This window comes from Citrus clementina, unplaced genomic scaffold (genome assembly GCF_000493195.1).
Source record: "Citrus clementina cultivar Clemenules unplaced genomic scaffold, Citrus_clementina_v1.0 scaffold_7, whole genome shotgun sequence".
Lineage (NCBI taxonomy): Eukaryota > Viridiplantae > Streptophyta > Magnoliopsida > Sapindales > Rutaceae > Citrus > Citrus x clementina.
In genome coordinates, this window is record NW_006262075.1 from 1,948,712 (window position 1) to 1,968,727 (window position 20,016).

Below are 20,016 nucleotides of genomic sequence, written 5' to 3' on the forward strand. Positions count from 1 at the left end.
TTTTTCCTCTAAAATTCAGTTAAAAAATAATGAGTTAAACTGCTGGCACCCCTTCAAAACTCTTATGAAACCCCTCACACTCACATTTACAATTTTAACCTTAATCGAACAAAGAGACATTAATTTCAAATTCTTTTTTTTTTTTTAATTTATTGTTAATATCCTAAAATGAGGCTTTCATTTACAAATAAACATTAAGATTGACGTCAGACTAATTCCACAAAAGAATGATTTGAATGAAATAAAAAAAGACTAATGTGATACAACTTGTTCTTGGCGAAGAATTAAAAGCTCTAGTTTCGATTTTATTCATCATTACTTTGTGCATGGTTATTCAACGTTGGTTTGGATATTCAATGAAACTGATTGTGGAAGAAGATGGATCTTTTAGTTTTGTTGTTTGCTTATGTATTTTTTATTTTATTTTTATGAACTATGTATGCATTTCTGATTGAAAGATAATCTCTCTCTCTTTTTCTTTTTAAAAATGTCAGATGATCTACTTATTAATAGAACAATGGTAAACTGATGTGTTTATTTATTTGAGTCATTTTTTAATAACAACAAAGATTCTAATGTTACTCAGAAGGTGAAAGAATAATTTTAAATTAAACTTCAAAAGTTCGATAGACAGAGAGAGAGATGGTCAAAATCTTACTGTAACTTATTAAGAGGGATGCGAGTAAGGTCATTAATGGAATTAGAATGGGTGCTTTTAGAGTGAAAAATTGTTTAAACTATTTTTTGTGGGGGTCTTAAGAATAGAGGTTGTATGAGCATATTTGAGGGGTCCCAACAGCACTACTCAAAAGAGATAAAAACTTGAGATAATCTATAATCGTAGAGAATCGTGAACTATGATCATTTAAAAATATAAAATGAACTTGTATTTTTCCAAAAGAAAAAATGTTTCATCTTTCACTTTTTTTTTTTTTTCGAAATTTGAATCCCGGCGCAAAAGGAAAAAAGAAGAAGTTTGATATGCATAGTAAGAATATACATATGATATCGGTAAAAGGTTAGATCAATTAGGGTCAATTCACTGGTCATGTCACATTCATTTTTCCCTTTTATTTATTTATTTATTTATTTGGGATCGTGAGGTCCTTCCCCCTTTTTGGACTATATACACTGTAGTTGCCAGTTGGCAAACAATTTGAAGATGAAGTTTTGATTTAAAAAAGAAAAAAAGAAAAGAAAAGGAATAGTTAAAATCATTACTCTAATAATCCAAGCATAATTCGCTTGATTTTACATATTTGTAAGCAAATGATTCATTGTAACCATCCACTAACCTCAGAAGATAAGACCTTCCGACTTTGCAGAGTCGTATTATATTCTTGTTCACAATGCATGCTTGATTATGGATTAAGCATCCGGATTTCGTTTTCTTGTTGACAATTAATGCATGCTTAATTATGATTTTAGCATCCATAATCTGGACCACTAATTAGGTCCTATTTGGGATTGAAAGCTACAACTGCTGAGAAAAAAAATTGTAATTATAAAATAAAAGTTAATAATATGTAGTAAATATAAATTTAAAACAGTAATCGTGATAAAATTATTAAAGATATCATATAATTGAAAAATCATATTAACTAAACTTTCAAGATATACTAGTTAGTGTTTACCAAACACTTTAGTACTATAACTTATAAGATACAACCGCTCAATCTCAATTTTAAACAGACCTTTAGCCTTAAAACCCTAACTATCCTCTAACAAAACTAATAATGCTTTAAACGAAAATAAGTGTGGATTATATAATTTATTTAATTTTCTCGTGTGTTTAATCAGCACTAAATTCCAATAAATGAAGAAAATTTTTGAATATTTTTCTAATTTAATTTTGAAAATTAAATAATTAATAGTAGTATTCCAAATAAAATATTTATTCTTCGTCAATATTCATCAATTTTTCCTTATAAAAGTATGTTTTACATAATTAATAATTATTTATTTATTTTCATCTGGATAAGAATGGAAAAAATCTACTATTAAATGATTTATTTCATTTTTCAAATTTTCTAAATTAATCAAGGGTAAAAATGACTATTTGTGTTAAAAATGGAGAAACAATGGTTTGTTGGGATATTTTACAAATTGTAGGATGTGATGAGATAAGCCAAAGTATAAGATGTAAGAAGCATTTTACCCGAAATTTGAATGATTTTAGTGCGAGATATCAAATCTATTGAGGACCCATTTGGAATTGAGCTTCAAATGTTGTAAGCGACTTCTTTCATCAGTTTTTGTAAAAATATAATATCTGGTAAATTTTTAAAAGTTTGCTTATTTCATAAACAATTGCTTCTAAAAACGGATATGAGTTGTTTTTAATGAGCAGTCACTACACTTTTTTAAAATTGATGTTATAACCTTAATATTTTTTAATAAAAAGATAATAATGTCTTATTTTCTTCATAAACCCCAATACTTAGATAAAATAATTTAAACTTGTGATTATTATCAAACTCTATACTCAACTTTTCAAATTCATAGCTACCACGATAATATAGTTTACCAAATACGAATCTACTTTTTAATGTATTATTATCCATGACAATCTCAAACTTGCATTTATACCAGATTTATTGTTATGTGGCTTATATATATGTTCAGTTGTTTTTCTAATTATTTGAAACTTGGGAGACTTTTAATTATATTCAAGAAAGTGTTTGAATAAATTGCATATACTTTTTTTTTCCATTTAAGAGTTTAAAAATTGATTTTAGAGTAAACATTGTTTAGTCCGTATATTTTAGTTTAAATGTCAGTTTAATGCTTATATTTTAGAAAAGACCTCAACACACCCCTGTTCTTAAATACGTTACATTCTTGCTCTTTTTTTTTTTTTTGCTTTTGCAGTAATACCTTTATTACAATATTCTTGACATTAACTAATTTACCTATTGAAAAACTTAATAATTTGTTAACAAATTAACTAATAAAAATCAATCTTAAAGAACTAGTGTTTTTAGTGCCCTTACAACAATCTTGCTAATTATTTATAAATAAATTAATACCAGTCAACTTTAAGTAATGTTTGACACCCTTACAACAATCTTACTAATGAATTATTTATATAAAAAATAATAATTTACAAAATTAATCCAAACAAACTAATAACAAAAAAAAAACACTAATTTTTATTTTACTTTTAAAGCGATTTGTTACAATTCCCCAGAATATTATTGTAAAAACAATAAAAGAGTAAGGGTAAGAGTATAACATATTTAATAGCAATGGTGTCTTGAGACTTTTTTTTTTAAGAGATAAGCACTAAACTGCCACTTAACTGAAAATATAAGGTTTAAACGAGTATTTACCCTTTATTTCATAAAAAAATTTTGATTTATGGGAAATAATTTGAATTAGTTTTAGATTAGCGAAAGAATATTTCATAACTTTATTTCTTTTAAAAGCGTAGTAAATTAATTTGGAACAAAATTTGATTCCCTATGAAGAGTTCGAATTAATTTTAGGGTTTAGGAATTGTAATAGGGTTAATTTATTATTATCGATCTTTTTTAATCAATAAAAATGTATTTCAAAAACTGTTTTTTTTTTTTTTTTTTTTTCTAACTCTTCTTAACGTCAGAGAAACGATAATGTTGTTTCCGAATAGAAACCCCACGCGAACCCCGACAATGCGAAAAATCATTTTTTTATTTTAATTTTTTGGCTTGTCCCAAGTTCAAGTGGGGAACCGGTCCCTGTTCTTAACATTAACGTTTCATTATATGGAGTCTAAATTTAAGTATGAAGAGAACTGCGGATCTTAGTCGTCAATTTGATCAAAATTGTAAGAATGCACATATAAGATAATTAATATTCTTGTAACATGAACACATCAATTCATTTGTCTATAATGCCGAAAACTTTCCTCCATTTACTCAAAACCAGCTTTACCAACTCCCCCACGTGTTAAGAAAGAAAAGAGACGACCAGGGCCCATGGGCCAGGCCAGTCAACGCAGTACTAAATAGACTCCCGAGTGCTGCCATCTAATTTAGCTAATTGTACGAGGCTTTAAAAATCGCACTAGAGAGGGCAGGGTGGCCCATTTTCTTCTTTTCTTTTCTTTTCAGATTTCATTCAAAAAAACTTTTTTCATTTGATCGTTACTTTTTGACTTGGGGCGGTGAATTTGTTCTATATTTATCGACTCCTTGATGTCGTGTGTGTGTCCAATATTGTTAATATTTTCTTTCAAGAAATTACCGGAACATGGCACCCCCCGTCCCCCCCCTATGAACATTTAAAACATTGGGTCCTCCAGTGACGTTATATTATGTATCTCGAATTAAAGACGAGCGATGGAAAAGATGAGAGAATAAGCGCAACGCATGCGCCAACCCACATCTTATCGCCTGGTTAATTGGTTTGTCCTTTTGCTTACAAATTGGTTGTGAATATTGCACGCCGTTGTTATCTTTTTGAAAAAAAAAAAAAAATTTAAAAAGATAGTTGATTTTATCCTTTCACGAATCTGAAATTATAGCTTTATATCAATATCTGTCTGCGAGTCCAGATGGTTGGATATCGAGCACCCGATCGTAAATTGGAAATTCCTTCTTCTTTTAAATTCCCTCATTTTCGGCCCTCTTGGAATACAAGCTAAAGCCAAAAGCATTACATGGACAGTCTGTTAAACTGCTTGGGATGGTCCTCCAATTGGGAATTGGTAATGAGTAGAGAATACAATCGTTGGAAAACGACACCAACGATGTTCATTGACAACATTTTTATGTCAAATCAGTCGCAAAGTGATCAACTATAAGGGTTAAGGACAAATTCCAAAATTCAAGGTAAGTAATAAGTTGAGAGAGAGAGAGAGGATTGATAATATCATTTCTCATTAAACCAAAAAAAAAAAAAATTATTACCATGGTGTTGCTCATGAACCAATTTTTTGGCTCCGCACTTGTCAATGGAGGCATCTTTAATTTACAAGGACATGTAGTACAATTTCGCAAGTTGGTCTCTCTGGGCTTTTTGGTATTTTGTCCCAAAAAAAAAGAAAAAGATAAAAAGGCCGTTGCACTTTTCTCTGTGCACCAAGTGGTAAGTGACTCGGTTACTCGCAATGGTCTCTTGTACTGACCTTATCAGTGTCTTTTCACCTGGGCACAAATCACTCATACCCTACAAGACTTGGTGGGCTCTAAACCATGTTTCCTACGCTCCGATCCATCATTCCTGGAACATAATAATAATTACTTAATCTCTTGCCCCTCGTCCCCCACGCCTGAACTCAAGACCTACAGGTGTTGTCGTGTTGAAGTTGCAAGGTGGAAATAATATTAGAATCTATGGTCTTATTCTTTCGTGAAAATAGTGTTGTCGAGGATTGGAACACTAGGAGTGCATAATGTGGCTTCACCTGTGTGTGTGTGTGTGTGTGTGTGTGTATGTGGGTGGTAATCAACTAAACAAGAACCAAATAAAAATTAAATAATCAATGGTAATAGATTGCAGGCCCACTCAGCTTAAACACATCTCACGATTCCACGTGCCTAGGCAGCCTACCAAAACTGTTAAGGCATGTTTGTTGGTGTACTTTTAGACAAGGCTACACTGCCTTGGGCTTCCCTCTGTGTTAAGGGCTTTGAGACAGTGGTCCATGTTCCGATGGGTGTCTTCGACTAGTTCGTACCATTGGGCTGTGACAAGTTGGATGTCCAAGTGAGCCCAAACACACGTCAATACAGCACGCCAACTGATGCCTTGTGGATTACACTCACTACTGAGTTGATACTCGAGGCCGAATTACGTATTGGTCGGTTAAAGGGGATCATAGAAATGGCTCTGGGCCTCTTGCCTTGCCTTGCGGCTTATGCGATCAAACTTTATCAGAAAACGAAACAAGAAACAGCAACCAAGATCACTTCTGCGACCGCTACTTGTGTCTCAAATGTCCGTGGTACTATGAGATAACAAGACTTTGTACGAAGTGATGCCCATTTCATTTGACATGATCATCATTGACAATTTTTTTCTTTTAATAATTACAACTAATAATATCCTTGTATTTTCAAAAGGGGGGAAAAATTGTTGTTCGAATTTGGATTAAATCAGTTGCCAGGAGTAGTGCAATAATTCAATCTGCGATAGCTAACCGAACCACTTGCAACAACAACACACCAACAATCTCATGAGCAAAATGACAAAAACCAGTTGAAAAGACGAAGAAAAAATAAACACTGAGAATCTTTGACAGTTTGCATACACCCGATGACCCGAAGCTAAGTTTGGTGCAGGAACAGAAACAAATTACGCAGCTTCAACGCTCGTGACGGCTGCTTTTGCGACATTTGGCAGAACTCCTTTGGCTTCCATTAACCGCCACATATACCAAGACCCAACAGACCGGTAAGGCTTCCACTTCTCACAGACCTCCTCCATTTTCAATGCCCCCGGCAACTCTTTCAACCCATACAAAACCTGCAGGCCTTTCCTCACTCCTAAATCGCCCACCGGCAACACATCCGGTTTGTGCAGTGAAAATATCATAAACATGTGCACAGACCACGCTCCAATACCCTTCACACTCGTCAACATTTTGAACATCGTCACATCGTCCATTTCTACAATTGACTCATCAGATAAAATCCCATCTGTATATTTCTCGGCCAGGTCACGAAGGTAGCTCGCTTTTCGATACGAGACTCCGATTTCCCGAAGCTGTTGAGGGGATACTGCCAAAACGGCATCGGGGAGGATGTTGTCCTCGCCGTTGAAAAGAGCGACGAACCGAGTGTAGATTGATTTCGCGGCTTTGTAAGCGAGTTGCTGATAAAGGATGCTTTTTGCGAGAGAGAGAAACGGCGATCGGGATGATTCGAACGTCGGTGGCCGGTGAGCGTCAATCAGTGTTGCCAAAAGAGGATCTTTGTCCCGTAAATGTCGTAAAGCGATATCGACTTCGCCTTTGAATGTTAGCGGTTTGAAAATTTTGGGTGAATTGTCGGAGTTTGTGCTGATGGCGGTGGCGACGGGAATTTCGGCGATCTTGGTGATGGGCGTGATGGTAGTGAGTTTTCGGATTTTTCGGGGTGGGAATGTGATTTTGGACGAGGCTGAGGGGTTTTGTGAAATATTGTCACTGGTGTGATTTGGTTTCTTCATTTGTGAGAGGGGGATGGACGGAGGGTGGGTGTCGTTCGTTTTGGTTGTTGGGCTGTGCAGGAAAATAGCCGCCACCGCGCGCTGCCAGGGTTAGGAAAGGGTAATCCTTCGTCATATGAAGAAGGGCAGTGGCCCACCATTTCGTAAACAATCCAAACGATCTCTCAGTTTGACCTAGAAACGCTGCCGTGTCATGCATATCTAGTCTTTCAATTTGAATTTGCTGTTGTCCGCTAGATCTAAATCAACGATTCTCACTCAATTGAAGATAGTTCTTCGTTTGACCAAGAAACGATGTCGTAGCATATACATCTAAATTCTATGTTTCAGCTTCACCTATTATTAGATTCTATATCGACGGCGGACTCTTAATTAATGAACATGCAACGATGTCACGGTAATTGAATTGAATTAAACAGCTAAATGATAAGTAAGGCACTAATCAGTCGTCAGCAAAATACAGTAAGCGATGAGAAGAAGCTAAACAATAGAAAGATAAGATATTGTCATAAACGATATGATGTCTAATAAAAAACAATATCGGATTTTTCAACAACTTTAATCTTTGTTTAATTAAAGATGGAACAATTATTCAAAATGAATGTCTTCTAAATATCGTCCCGGAGAATGATGCGTTAATTAATTAAATTAAAAAGAGAGAGAGAGAGAGAGAGAGAAAAAAAAAAGCGAGAGACCAACTCAAACACGAGAAAATATGAACGATGGATGTCTTGCTGAATAAGTTTCTAAAATTTGATGGTAAAAACAACTTCGAAACAAAAATACGACATTGTAGGATCGCTGTAAGATGACGTTGTTGTACTAAATCTGTAAAATGTCGTTAAAGTTGAACAACGCGACCATCTAGCCACTCTGTTTAAAGAAGAGTAAGACTCTGACATCTCCAACCTTGCTGGCTTGCTGCTTATCCAAATAGAATAACACACCCGCCACGTCTTCGCACGTGTCACTCCAGCCAGCTAAACTGATTAATCCAATTTCAGAGCTACGGCCTAGAATAACGTCTTGTAATCCCATTCCCACCGACCACTCCAATCAATCGATCAATCTCTTTGAAGCATTCCATCAAATCAATAATCATCCAAACACCAACACCGTCTCCGTCGATCGCAAAGTAACGAGAGGCAATGAGTTTTAGAGACGATAATGAAGAAGCGGCTAATCTCCGTAAGCCGTTTCTCCACACGGGGAGTTGGTACAAAATGGGCTCCAGACAGTCGAGTATCATGTCGTCATCGGCTCAGATGCTTCGTGACGGCTCCGTCTCCGTTGTCTTTTGCGTCCTCGTCGTCGCCCTCGGCCCCATCCAATTCGGTTTCACTGTATTTAATTCACCCTACCACTGTTGACAAATTGAAGCACATATAGCATCTGTTTATTCAATTTTTTGTTCTGATTTTTTTTTTCTTTTTGTTGCAGTGTGGCTACTCTTCACCTACGCAAGCCGAAATCATCAGCGATCTTAAACTTACAATTTCGGAGGTGTGACGATCATGTATTTCATTTTTTTTTTATAAAAAAAAATAAATTGTGTTATTAATTTCATTTTATTGCATACAGTTCTCTATATTTGGCTCTTTAGCCAATGTGGGTGCTATGGTTGGTGCAATAGCTAGCGGTCAGATAGCAGAGTACATTGGCCGAAAAGGGGTATCTAATCAAGTCATTCAATTTAATGTAACTGAAAAGTTGTTTCAAATACTTCCTACTGATTGCTGTAGCTTTATTTTGAACCGCAGTCCCTAATGATTGCTGCTGTTCCTAATATTATAGGATGGCTCATCATATCTTTCTCCAAAGTGAGTGATCATTGATAATCTGGCACTTGCTGATTATATATGCTATGCGAGTCTCTTTCCTTTTTTAACTTTTGTTCTGGGTTGTAGGATTCCTCGTTTTTATTTATGGGAAGGTTGTTGGAAGGATTTGGTGTTGGTGTAATCTCTTACACGGTAACTTTTTCTAGCTCTTTTGTAGTCTCTGTTTCCTTTAGAATATGTATTGCAAACAAGTTATGGTTTTGTCTTTGACATTGTCTAGGTGCCCGTGTACATAGCTGAGATAGCACCTCAAAATATGAGAGGAAGTCTTGGATCTGTCAATCAGGTTCATTCAATCTGTCTGATTCTTGTTTTGCTTCTTCTGTTAACAACAACGACTAGTTAGTTCAACAAATTCCTTTTATTTTTCTAGCTCTCAGTTACGATTGGAATTATGCTGGCGTATCTATTGGGGCTTTTTGTCAATTGGAGAGTGCTTGCGGTTTTAGGTAAGGCGATAGAAGTTACTTTAGGTCTTCCATACAGCAGAAAGACAGTTGTTGAGTGGTAGCAGTTAAATAGACTGTATATGCTTTCTCAGGACTTGAACAACATGGAAACCAAAAATGTTTGGAACTTCATGTGTGGGGTTTGCATAAACATCTTAGTTTACAAATTCCTTTCACCTCACTTTAAGTGCTGCCCATTTTCCAATGAATATTTCAAACATCTTAGTTTCTCTTAACTCTTCATAGCTTAAGTTCAACTGGACATTATTTGCATGCAAATAAGTTGATTAATTCGTAGTTTTTAATCAATGAATCATCTGCACTTCATGCAGGAGTTCTGCCATGTACATTGTTGATACCTGGATTGTTTTTCATACCAGAATCTCCTCGATGGCTGGTAGTAGAACTCTTTAAGATTAATTTTTCGTTTAAGAATTTTGTTGCCATTGTATCTTGGCTGATTTGTCTTGTTGGCATACAGGCTAAAATGGGGATGACCGAAGATTTTGAATCCTCTTTGCAAGTTTTACGAGGTTTTGATACAGACATTTCCATTGAAGTTAATGAAATCAAGGTGCTGAACTAGACTGACACCAATTTATTCCCGACACCTGAATGATATTTATGCCATATGGATTTAACGTGACAAACTGTGCATGAAAGTTTCAGATTATACTCTTAAGGCTGCAATCCTTGTGCAATTTTCATAAACTTACTATGTCTAAGCATGTACTATATGCAGAGGTCTGTAGCATCATCAAGCAGAAGAACCGCAATACGATTTGCCGAGCTTAAGCGAAAAAGATATTGGTTTCCTTTGATGGTAAACTGCTTCATCCTGGATTTTTTTGATGTGGTTTTCTTTGTGTTAGAAGTTTTAGAACTTCTAGTTTTAATGACGGTTCGTATGGTGCAGATAGGAATAGGATTACTGGTTCTTCAGCAACTCAGTGGCATCAATGGTGTTTTATTCTATTCCAGTAACATTTTTGCTAATGCTGGTAAGATCAATATTTCTTTGGATGTTATTTTACCAATCGTTGAGGCTTTAAACAGTACATATATTGAATAATTTTTAACATGAAGACTCCAAAATGTAGAAAACACACATTTGACAGTATACAATATGGGTTTGGCCATGAGATGTCACCCAGTCTCTTTGTCTGACATATACTCTGTATTATGACATGGAAAGAAGGAATCTTTTTTTTTTTTTAATTATTCCGTATGCTAGAGTTTGTATTATTGCAAGTTCCTGTCATCCTGTGTGACACTGGTACTCATACCCACTGAGCTCTACATATTAACTTCATTGTTTATGCAACATAAAAGAATTCTCCTTACCTCACTTTCCAACATCCTCATCCCAAGTAAATGGCATCACTGTTGGAATTTGAGTTGAGTTTGTTTGTTATGCATGCTAGAGTGGCACTGCTATTCTAAGTAATTGTTACAATGCCTGCATTAATAGCTTACAAAGCTGTATAAATTTGAACAGGGATTTCATCAAGTAACGTTGCTACATTTGGACTTGGGGTTGTTCAGGTAAAACGCGGTGTGCATGCAAAGTTATATTCCACTTACAGTATCAAACACAGCAAATGAAATTTGATCAGAATAATCTAATAAGATCCTGACAATGTTTGGAGGTTGTTGCCACTGGGGTCAATACATGGTTGATGGACAAAGCTGGCCGCAGGCTTCTTCTTTTAGTACGTTTGAACAAATTCTTCATTTGTTTTTATTTTTCAATTTTGAATCTGTAATCCTGTAAGAGAACGGATAAAATGAAAATAATTTTGAATCTGAAATATATTTTTGCAGATATCATCATCTGGAATGGCTGCTAGTTTTTTCCTTGTTTCAGTTGCATTCTTTTTGGAGGTCGGTCATGCAAATAGGTTCCATTTGTTCTTAATTAGCTTGAATGTGCGAAATATGTTAATCATCAGTTTTTAGATCTTACATGTCCTACTTGATACATTTTCCCAGTTTTCCTCTATTAATTGAGGATTGGCTTTTTCATACTCTGTTCTTCCTATTGTTTTTCTTCACCACTACCAGGGTTTTGTGTCAGAAGATTCTCGCTTTTATAGCATATTGGGGATATTGTCGCTTGTCGGTCTTGTGGTATGATATCTTCTGTATGCAGATTATAACTATATTTTTTGGGAATAATGCTTGTTTATTAAGGATTTATTAGTCATTGAACAAACGTTTTTTTCCCTTTTAATGCTTCCAGACTGTAGTGATTTCATTCTCTTTGGGAGTTGGAGCTATTCCTTGGGTTATAATGTCCGAGGTATGAAAAAAAATTGAATATCAAAATTTTTTTCACGTTTTTGTTCTTGAGATTTATTATGTATATTTCTGGGGCACGAGATTTATTGCACTGAGCCATTGATGGGGGTGATGAGTTGTGGCTGGTGGTTTTCATAGGCCTCTGAACTTGGAAAACCGAATCAGTGATAGCTGTTAGCATTTGAAATCATATACACACTTTTGGTAACTCTCTGCCACCCTATATCATTCAGCACATAGATCTGCTTAGTGCAGGGCTGGAATGATTGCTTTTGGTGAACCTATTCCTTTCTTGACGGGTAGAGGGAACAAAAAATTGAAATGGAATAACTGAAGTCTCGTGCTGCCGCTCGAACATGGGTTTACCTTTAACAAAGACTAAGATTTAGCTGACCTAAATATTTGTTAATATTTTATTTTCTTAAGGCTACTAAATTGGGGCTGCTTTACAATATTCTATACTCGTTTCAAATTTCAGATACTTCCAGTGAATATCAAGAGCCTTGCTGGCAGTGTTGCAACGTTGGCAAACTGGCTGGTATCGTGGATTGTCACAATGACTGCAAATTTTCTGTTAGATTGGAGCAATGGAGGTAGCTCTCACTTTCTCTCTCTCTCTCTCTCTATTTATGTCTGTTCTGTGGGTTTTATATTTGTTAAGTGTGGTGGATGGGACAATCTTTAATTTTTGATGAGTGCGGTGTCTTCATTGTCAACAGGCACCTTCTTGATTTACGGGATAGTGTGTGCTTTCACTGTTGCTTTTGTGTCTCTCTGGGTTCCTGAAACCAAAGGAAGAAGTCTGGAAGAAATTCAGTTTTCCTTCAGATAAAATTGTTGGCTTGCACTTGTAATAAAGAGCTTCTGCACTCATGGTCCTAATCCTTCCCAAATATATGTCAATGCGCTTTTATTTGTGCGAATTGCTTCCATCATTGCACCATAGTTCATTGTATCATCTGTAGGGGCGGTCTACGACAGTTGCTTTGTGGTGTTGTTGAAGGGGAAAAGGAAAGAACAATGGATAAATTACTCTTTTTCACTGGAACATTATGTAATAGTAAATAATTATCTCCAGTTTTGTGGATAAAAAGAGTTATTCATATAAATTCAAAAAAGGGGGAAAAAAAAGAAAAAGCAAAAGGAGTTATTTATTTCACTTGACAACTTAAAGCAGTGGTACATAATACAGATAATGTGATAATAAATGTTGATAAGGAAAGCGGGGGAGGATTTTCTGTTTTCTTTTCAGGATGGTGTGAATTGTCCATCTGCGTGGAGAGAAGCAAGGAATTGTTTGAGACACCTGTTGTAGGCACAGGGTCGTTCCAAGTGAACCAAGTGACCTGCCTTCTTTATTCCCTGAAATGTGACATGATCTGCCCCCAGTTGCCTGTCATCAACCATGGAAAGCCATCTTTTAGAATTGATTACTGACTTACTTTTATAATTATTTTGACCATTTGGTTGGTCAGTGGGTTGGTGGTTGTTAATGATCTTAATCAGCTTATTAAAGTGTAACTAGTGAATCAATCAAGCGGCCGGTGTATATAATCTGACGTACTCTTTCATGTTGTGGGCGAGCTCCACATTGAATATTTGATCATCCTCACCCCACAAGAGATGCACTCTCTGCAAAATTTGTCAAGTAAAAATGTCATTTTCTGGAGAAATATAGGAAGAGAAAGAGAGGCAGTAATTGAGCTACCTGTGGAAAATTCGGGACGGTGGGATCCTTGTTGCTGATTAACAAACCCTCCAAGAGTTCAGCCCTCTCCTTCCTGTTGGCGAACATCACCTGTCATTGCAATCTCCAACACATTAATAATGGTCATTGCTCCCTGGCGTATCGTTGAACTACATTATAGTTATGACTAGGATCAAGATTCTTTTATGATTTGATCATATTTTGAGTAAATAAATTAATTATTGATTGGTTATTAATAAATAAAAAAATAAAAGAAGTTAAATCTTACTACTAAAAGACACATGATAAAATTATTAAAAACTCAATAATACTCATATCAAAAGAGGATCATGTTCCGCACTAGTTGTGGGGTGCCTAGTAGTTGAGCTAAAATCATTTATTGTTGTTATCACCACACTACCGGTCCTCACCCAGTTGCGGAAGCGATTCTAGAATTACAAAAATACGAAACACTAAATTGACCGACGAACTGCTTAGAATGGCTAATCTTTTTCACCCATCTCTAAGCTTCCAACATCAAGGGCCACTGTAGTTGAGTAACTTATTGCACTGCCCTTTCACATCTCAATTACTTTCTTCTTGATGTACGTACTTTGATCTTATCAGAATCGTAACCAAGAAATACGACTCAAATTGGTTTGTAAATATGTGCTATTTCGCTTGTACATCCTGTTGAAGCCATGCTCATATATGCACCATCAAGTAATGCGCCTAATGGGTGGGCTTGAAGGGAACAAAACAAAAGATGAACGAGATGTTTACAAAAACAATGATAACCTAGCTTAGATAAACAAAAGCTTCAATTATCGATTTAACTCGGTCTGAGCAATTGTGCAAGCTCTACCTAACTGGTGCTGTTAGCTAGTCATGGTAGTCAATTATGCCATAAAAAAATTAAAAACAAAAATTGTGATTTCAAGTCATGCAAAGAGCAATTCTCAAAATAAAGACACATGGTGTTATGAACTTAAAAAGAAAAAACAGCATTTAATTGTACAGATAACAAAAGACGCAAAAGGAAATTAAGGGTAAAAAATTAAATATATACATACACACAGAGAAATAAGAATGGTGCATATTGATTACCTCAAGGAAATCTTTGTAAAGGCAACTGGGGAACCAGAGCTTCTTGTAGGTAGCAACAGAGAGAAGTGCTTTCAATCCCTTAACAGAATTAGGCAGCAACAACTCCGAAGAAGAAGAGACGCCGAGCCTGTTTAAATTAGTCTCATTGATGGAGTCAGTCATGGCCAAAATCGAACCAGACACCACCATGGCTTGAACCAAGTTTGGATACAATTCAGCCACCTTAAAACTAACCATGCCCCCATAACTAAACCCTACAAGCACACACTTATCCACCCCGAGTTTTGCTAAACCCGTTGCCAAACACTGAGCTTGAAAAGTTGGCGACCGGTCGGCTTCGTCAGTGATAGAGCCACCAAAAAATAGAAGGTCGGGGATATAAACCGAGTATTTTTTGGTTAAGGCACCCACTTGGAATTGCCATGTGACAATCCCTTCAGCTGCAAAGCCATGCACAAGAACAACAACTGGTTTGCTTGGTTTCTTCAGTGCTTCTTTTTCGATGATCTTTTCACCTTTCTTTGGTTTTTCTATGGTTTCACGCGGAACCCAGAAGTTCATCGTAGTGCCTGGCTCGATTTCTACTGCGTGGGGTTGCACTCCAGCCATCTTCATCAGTCCTTGCAGTAATGGCCTCTGGGCTGCCACTAAGTTCACCATTTTTCCAATTTGCTTCTTGATGATCAAGTACACAGCAGCACTAGTCCCCAAGAGATTCTAAATAAAGAGAGGGCGAGGTTTAAAAACTAAACGTGAATAAGGCAGGTTTGGTGACGGGTTGTTATCTGCTGTCAATATAAAAATATAAAGGAGATCTTTTAATTTACTTCAAATTTCTAGGAATGCAGAACATTTCTATACGTGGTTCGATAACTTGAGTCTCGTATGAATTCATTGAGTGTTGTTATAGGTAAGATGATGGGCAGCGCATTTGAATACGACACACACATCTATAGGTAAAATGATGACTTCGTGGGCTAACGCGAATCTTATTTAAAGATATATGTATAACATTAATCTTGCACGAAATCTTAAAATCTTTTGCTAACATTTTGCGTAGTTAGATTTGTTTAACTATTTGTCATTTGTTTACTTTAAAGGGTTTGAAATAGTTTATAGGATTGGCGTCCAAGGTTGTTTGATTTTGATCAACTACACCGCCTAATCGCCATCGCATGTTTGTTTGCTAACCCATAATAAACCAGTCAATTAATGATATTTGACTCTCTTTTATATAATATATGTTAAATGTGACGTTTGCAGGTTTATTGAAGCCTTGACCAATTCTACACTCCCATTCTGACCTTTCTTCAAACAGATTCGGTTCTGCCATCATCCATTTTCCTTTCCCAAGTCAGAAAAAAAAACCCCCGCAGTAGTTAAAGATCATTTTGATTTTCAAATCTCTTTATCTCGCACTCAACTCCTATTATAATTCAAACACAGGCAATCACGCTCGCAAAACACATATACATGCAACCAGCCTAGCCACGTCATTTTTAAGGTATGTTAATTTATCACTACTGTCAAGGACTTAAGACTGCTCTCAACAAATTAAATTTCAAGTTGCTATTTGCTGAAAATGTTTTGAGTCTGAGCATCGCATGGTGGGGGGTGTGACAGGGTAGGGTGAGACCCCATTTGCTTTATAGACTTTTGTGGATGATCAGCATGATCCGTGAGAAGCCCAGAAACTATGAATGGTTTAATCGAGGCCCACTCTCGCTAGAAAACAATCCAAAAAATCAAATTAACTCCTCCGTATCACACACAGCTGCAATGCGAAAGCAATAAGAAATTCGTGAGTATGCTAGCTTCTTCCATTTACATTAAGTCGAGGTTCACTGATTCAGCACTGCGACATGAACAAATCAGACAAGGAACATAACAATAAAACAAACGCACTAATTCAGTCAACACAAAGTCAAATCATTCTCTCACTAAAGAACACTCAAAACCACTCGGATCCGAGTAGGCTCTCTGTCATAGATAAAATTGGTCCAATGGCTGCTTTACATAAATATTACACACACACACACACACACACACTCATTGTAGTGTCAAATACAGTGACGTCTATTTGAGCTGTGAGTTGCTGTCTAAATTTCTTTGTGATCTTGTGACGAAATGCTTGTATTATAGTCTATAGAAAGTCTTCATGACTCTTCCAAGTTGTGGTGTACTGTTTGCTCGTAAACAGTATGTGCTTCGGCGATTCAAACTTCCCAACCCCATGTCTTGTCTGGATTCCTTCTGCCTTCAGTTGTATGGTTCTCGAGTTGGTTCTGTTCTGATTTGTACGAACAGATGTAATGTATTGCTCATTAAATAATTATAAGATAAATGGTGAATAGTGGAATGGGGAAAGACAAAATAATCACAACACATCATGTAATACGTTACTTATAAAAGCTCCTAATATAAAGCACCTGCTTATACTTTATCACTTCACATATATATCCGCTTCAGCAACTTATAAATTAACCCGATTTCTAGCAAGGTTTGAGTCTTAGTTGGCCATTGACATCCTATGGAAAGTCTATAAACTTTTTGTCTGCTTATTTGAAGAGAAAACACCTACGTTCCGAGCATAATTTACTGTAATTCTTTCTGCCAAGCACTGAAACCTAACTATGATCACTACTTAAAAAATTTTAATTAAAGAAATTTTAATTAATGTCTTCTCTTGCCAGTCACAACACTTATATTATCTTATTTTTTTGACGTGTACCAGATTGCATGATAGAACGTAAATCAAATCAGTAGAAGCCTATGAAACATCATTTGTGGAATCCTATAATTTTCAAGTTGAATTCTCCCGCGTTCTCTGAATGGAGAGTCCTCTCGGATATGTCGCATGGTTTTAGAATGGATTCAAAATTTTAAGTTTTCAACATGGTATGAAAAAAGATGATCTGGCAGTACAAGGTCAAGGTGACACATCACTACCTGTTACAGACTAGTGTAGTGCATTAGGCCAATCGGACGGTCAGATTTTTCTCCTGACAGCCAATCAAATAGGACAAGTTCATGACCATCACGGTCTGACTCCACAGTGTCCCTGCTCCGGCTCAGAGATATACATTGTAACGTTTATGGACTTTGTGATTGGACTATCGGATTTTTCAAACAGAATCATATGCAATATTGAACCAGCAGCTACGCTACTCTTATGAAATTCAGTAATGCATAAAATAAAAAAATCATTATAACAAAGAGTTGCATTAACTGTACCCTCAGGCTCAGTTGATTATAATAATTAAAACTCCGAGTTCATGTGATACTATATATAATTATAATAGTACAAACTAGCTAGAAGTAATTCTAGTCCTACAATATGATCATATAACATCAAACTGGTTAAAAGGGTAGTGCTCCAACTCCCATCATTGCCGTCCATCAAGATCATTGGGCACCATCTAGCTAGCTCCATCAGTGTATGAGAAAGCCAACTAACAGAAAGGTTTAGCCAAAAAAAGCTAAAGAACTTAAAAGAGGAAAGCAACTAAGAACATAGAATTATCCCATTTTCACTCCATCTATGAAAGAACTAAGACGGAGATAACCAAAAAAAAAAAAGATTAAAGAAAGAAAGCAACAGAAAAGTAAAAGAATTTGACGAGACAAGGCGCACATAACAACCATCACCATCGAAAACGTATTCAACATCATCCTGGCGATGCACGTTATAAAGTCATTTGAAGATCTTGATCTTGATCTTGGCCGTTAAAGTAGTATAATATGCTTTCATCTTGTAAAGTCATGGACAAGACCGGGCCTGTCTGCTACATTGAGTCTCCAAGAAAGGAAGGGAACGCCCGTATCAGAAGTTTGATCACTGTCTTCAATGAACCTAAATTCATTTGCAGGAGAAAAACAAGGCATTTTTTGCGACTGCGCTTGTTGAACTTGAACCCATGAATTGTTGTAATAGCCATGTGGCTGCTCCGCTGCTGACGCGATGTTTGAGCTGTTTGCATTTGCTGCTGTGGCTCTTCTCTCTTCCTTCTTGAACCGAATTCCACAAGCATTGCATAGTGACTGTAAAAATAAATTTGCTTTCAATCGTAAAACAGACCAATCAAAATAAATAAATTAGCACAAAAAAATTATATATATATATAGATACCTTTGGGCCTCGAGGACCGTTTCTCCAAAGCGGTGTAGAAGTGGTGTCACAGTTAGCACAACGGCGGGCGAGGAGGGGATCATTGCCGGAGCTGCTACTAATGGTGTTACTACTATTATTGCCACCGCGACTGGTCTTATGATTTTGTTGGGCTGTATTGTACGGCGAATTTTTGGTATGCAAAAAATCCCAACAAAAGTCTGTCATGCAATTAGAAGCTGAGCGTCTTTGATCATGGCGGATCCGCTTCTCATCGTCTTCGGATAAACGAGTGGACGGGGTGCCTAAAGAGAGAGTACAATCAACGGAAGAAGGAGACATGAAAGCGTACATGTCTGTTTCATCGTAAGATTTGTGGTTAGGCATTGAAAATAGCATGGAAAATGAATTGCTTTGGCTTGGATACAGACCGCTTGAACATGAACATGATGATCCAACCATATTTCCATGAGAGCTACTGCACCTATGCATCATTACTTTTTTTTTTTTTTAATATCTTTTTCCTCCAATTAAAAAAAATAGCGAAACGAATATATGATATGAGGAACAAGAAAGAAGAAGAAAGAGAGGTGTCTGTAACTGCAAATAGTAAAAGGAAGAAGCAGAGAGTAGAAGCCAAATAGTAAACTGAGAGCAAAGGGATATAATAATTAGTATAGCGTTTGAATGAGAAGAAACTTGAAAGAGAGAGCTTCAGGGGCGATAGTGAATGGTACGAGAGTTGGTTGTGTGTCTGGTAGCTTTATAAGCTAATAAGAGGGCGAAATAACAGTCAGCCCCTGCAGTCCACGTTGTCGTGAAATGCAATTGGAGAGATATGCATACGTATATAGTAAGAGGGGTTATAAAGACACAGAGACAGAGATGGACCCAGGTTGCATGTTATATACTCAGAGAGAGACAGAGATTAAAGTATTATATTAGAGAGAGACTCTGAGAGAGAGAGAGAGAGAGAGAAAGAGGAAAAAAATAAAAAGAAAAAGAAAAGTCAGTGACTGAGACTGAGACTGAGTCAGTTTAGAGTTTAGTAGTGGTAGGGTATTGGCAAGTGTACATTGCAACTGTACACATTACGTGTATGTAATATTATCCTCTACCACTCACTACAAAGTACAATTGCAAACTTGCTGCATTACAAGTTCAATTTATAGCCACGACCCGCGAGAGCGTCAGCAGCCGAGCCGGCAAAGCCCCAGTCGGCAAAAATTTTGGTTCACCACCCTCACAAAATGAAAATGTAGTTGAATAAAAATAATATGATGAAATTATGTAATATTTGAGGGGAGGGGGAGGGTAAATAATAAATAAAATAGTATTTGAGTGGTGTAACGCGGGTGAGGAGGGAGGCGAAGGGTAGGGTAAGGGAGA

At 36.4% G+C, this 20,016-nt stretch overlaps 4 protein-coding genes across 7 annotated transcripts; 1 reads left to right on the forward strand and 3 right to left on the reverse strand.

Annotated features, from left to right (window-relative positions):
- Window positions 1-6,158: 6,158 nt before the first annotated feature.
- Window positions 6,159-7,485, reverse strand: LOC18036953 (DNA-3-methyladenine glycosylase 1). The gene has a single exon (XM_006425602.2). The coding sequence runs from the start codon at window positions 7,132-7,134 to the stop codon at window positions 6,280-6,282; it is 855 nt and encodes a 284-aa protein (XP_006425665.1). The 5' UTR covers window positions 7,135-7,485; the 3' UTR covers window positions 6,159-6,279.
- A 423-nt stretch (window positions 7,486-7,908) lies between these two features.
- Window positions 7,909-12,802, forward strand: LOC18036954 (sugar transporter ERD6-like 6). Of its 4 annotated transcripts, none has more exons than XM_024180500.1 (18): window positions 7,909-8,477; window positions 8,575-8,637; window positions 8,716-8,805; window positions 8,895-8,954; window positions 9,042-9,107; window positions 9,196-9,261; window positions 9,349-9,424; window positions 9,757-9,821; window positions 9,906-9,998; window positions 10,167-10,247; window positions 10,341-10,425; window positions 10,923-10,969; window positions 11,074-11,136; window positions 11,249-11,353; window positions 11,489-11,554; window positions 11,667-11,726; window positions 12,204-12,318; window positions 12,445-12,802. In XM_024180500.1, the coding sequence occupies exons 1-18, from the start codon at window positions 8,283-8,285 to the stop codon at window positions 12,555-12,557; spliced, it is 1,509 nt and encodes a 502-aa protein (XP_024036268.1). In that variant the 5' UTR covers window positions 7,909-8,282; the 3' UTR covers window positions 12,558-12,802. The 4 variants fall into 4 exon arrangements, with proteins under 4 accessions (XP_024036268.1, XP_024036269.1, XP_006425666.1 ...); XM_006425603.2 differs by having other exon boundaries at window positions 7,911-8,477; window positions 11,249-11,308; XM_024180501.1 differs by lacking the exon at window positions 11,249-11,353 and having other exon boundaries at window positions 7,910-8,477.
- A 153-nt stretch (window positions 12,803-12,955) lies between these two features.
- On the reverse strand, window positions 12,956-15,374 carry LOC18036967 (epoxide hydrolase 4). The gene is made up of 4 exons (XM_006425604.2): window positions 14,520-15,374; window positions 13,434-13,523; window positions 13,290-13,357; window positions 12,956-13,118 (listed from the first exon to the last, which is right to left on the reverse strand). The coding sequence occupies exons 1-4, from the start codon at window positions 15,177-15,179 to the stop codon at window positions 12,974-12,976; spliced, it is 963 nt and encodes a 320-aa protein (XP_006425667.1). The 5' UTR covers window positions 15,180-15,374; the 3' UTR covers window positions 12,956-12,973.
- Window positions 15,375-17,915: 2,541 nt separating this feature from the next.
- On the reverse strand, window positions 17,916-19,350 carry LOC18036970 (GATA transcription factor 18). The gene is made up of 2 exons (XM_006425605.2): window positions 18,649-19,350; window positions 17,916-18,560 (listed from the first exon to the last, which is right to left on the reverse strand). Exons 1-2 carry the CDS (start codon window positions 19,120-19,122, stop codon window positions 18,267-18,269), a joined length of 768 nt encoding a protein of 255 aa, XP_006425668.1. The 5' UTR covers window positions 19,123-19,350; the 3' UTR covers window positions 17,916-18,266.
- Between the last annotated feature and the right edge of the window lie 666 nt (window positions 19,351-20,016).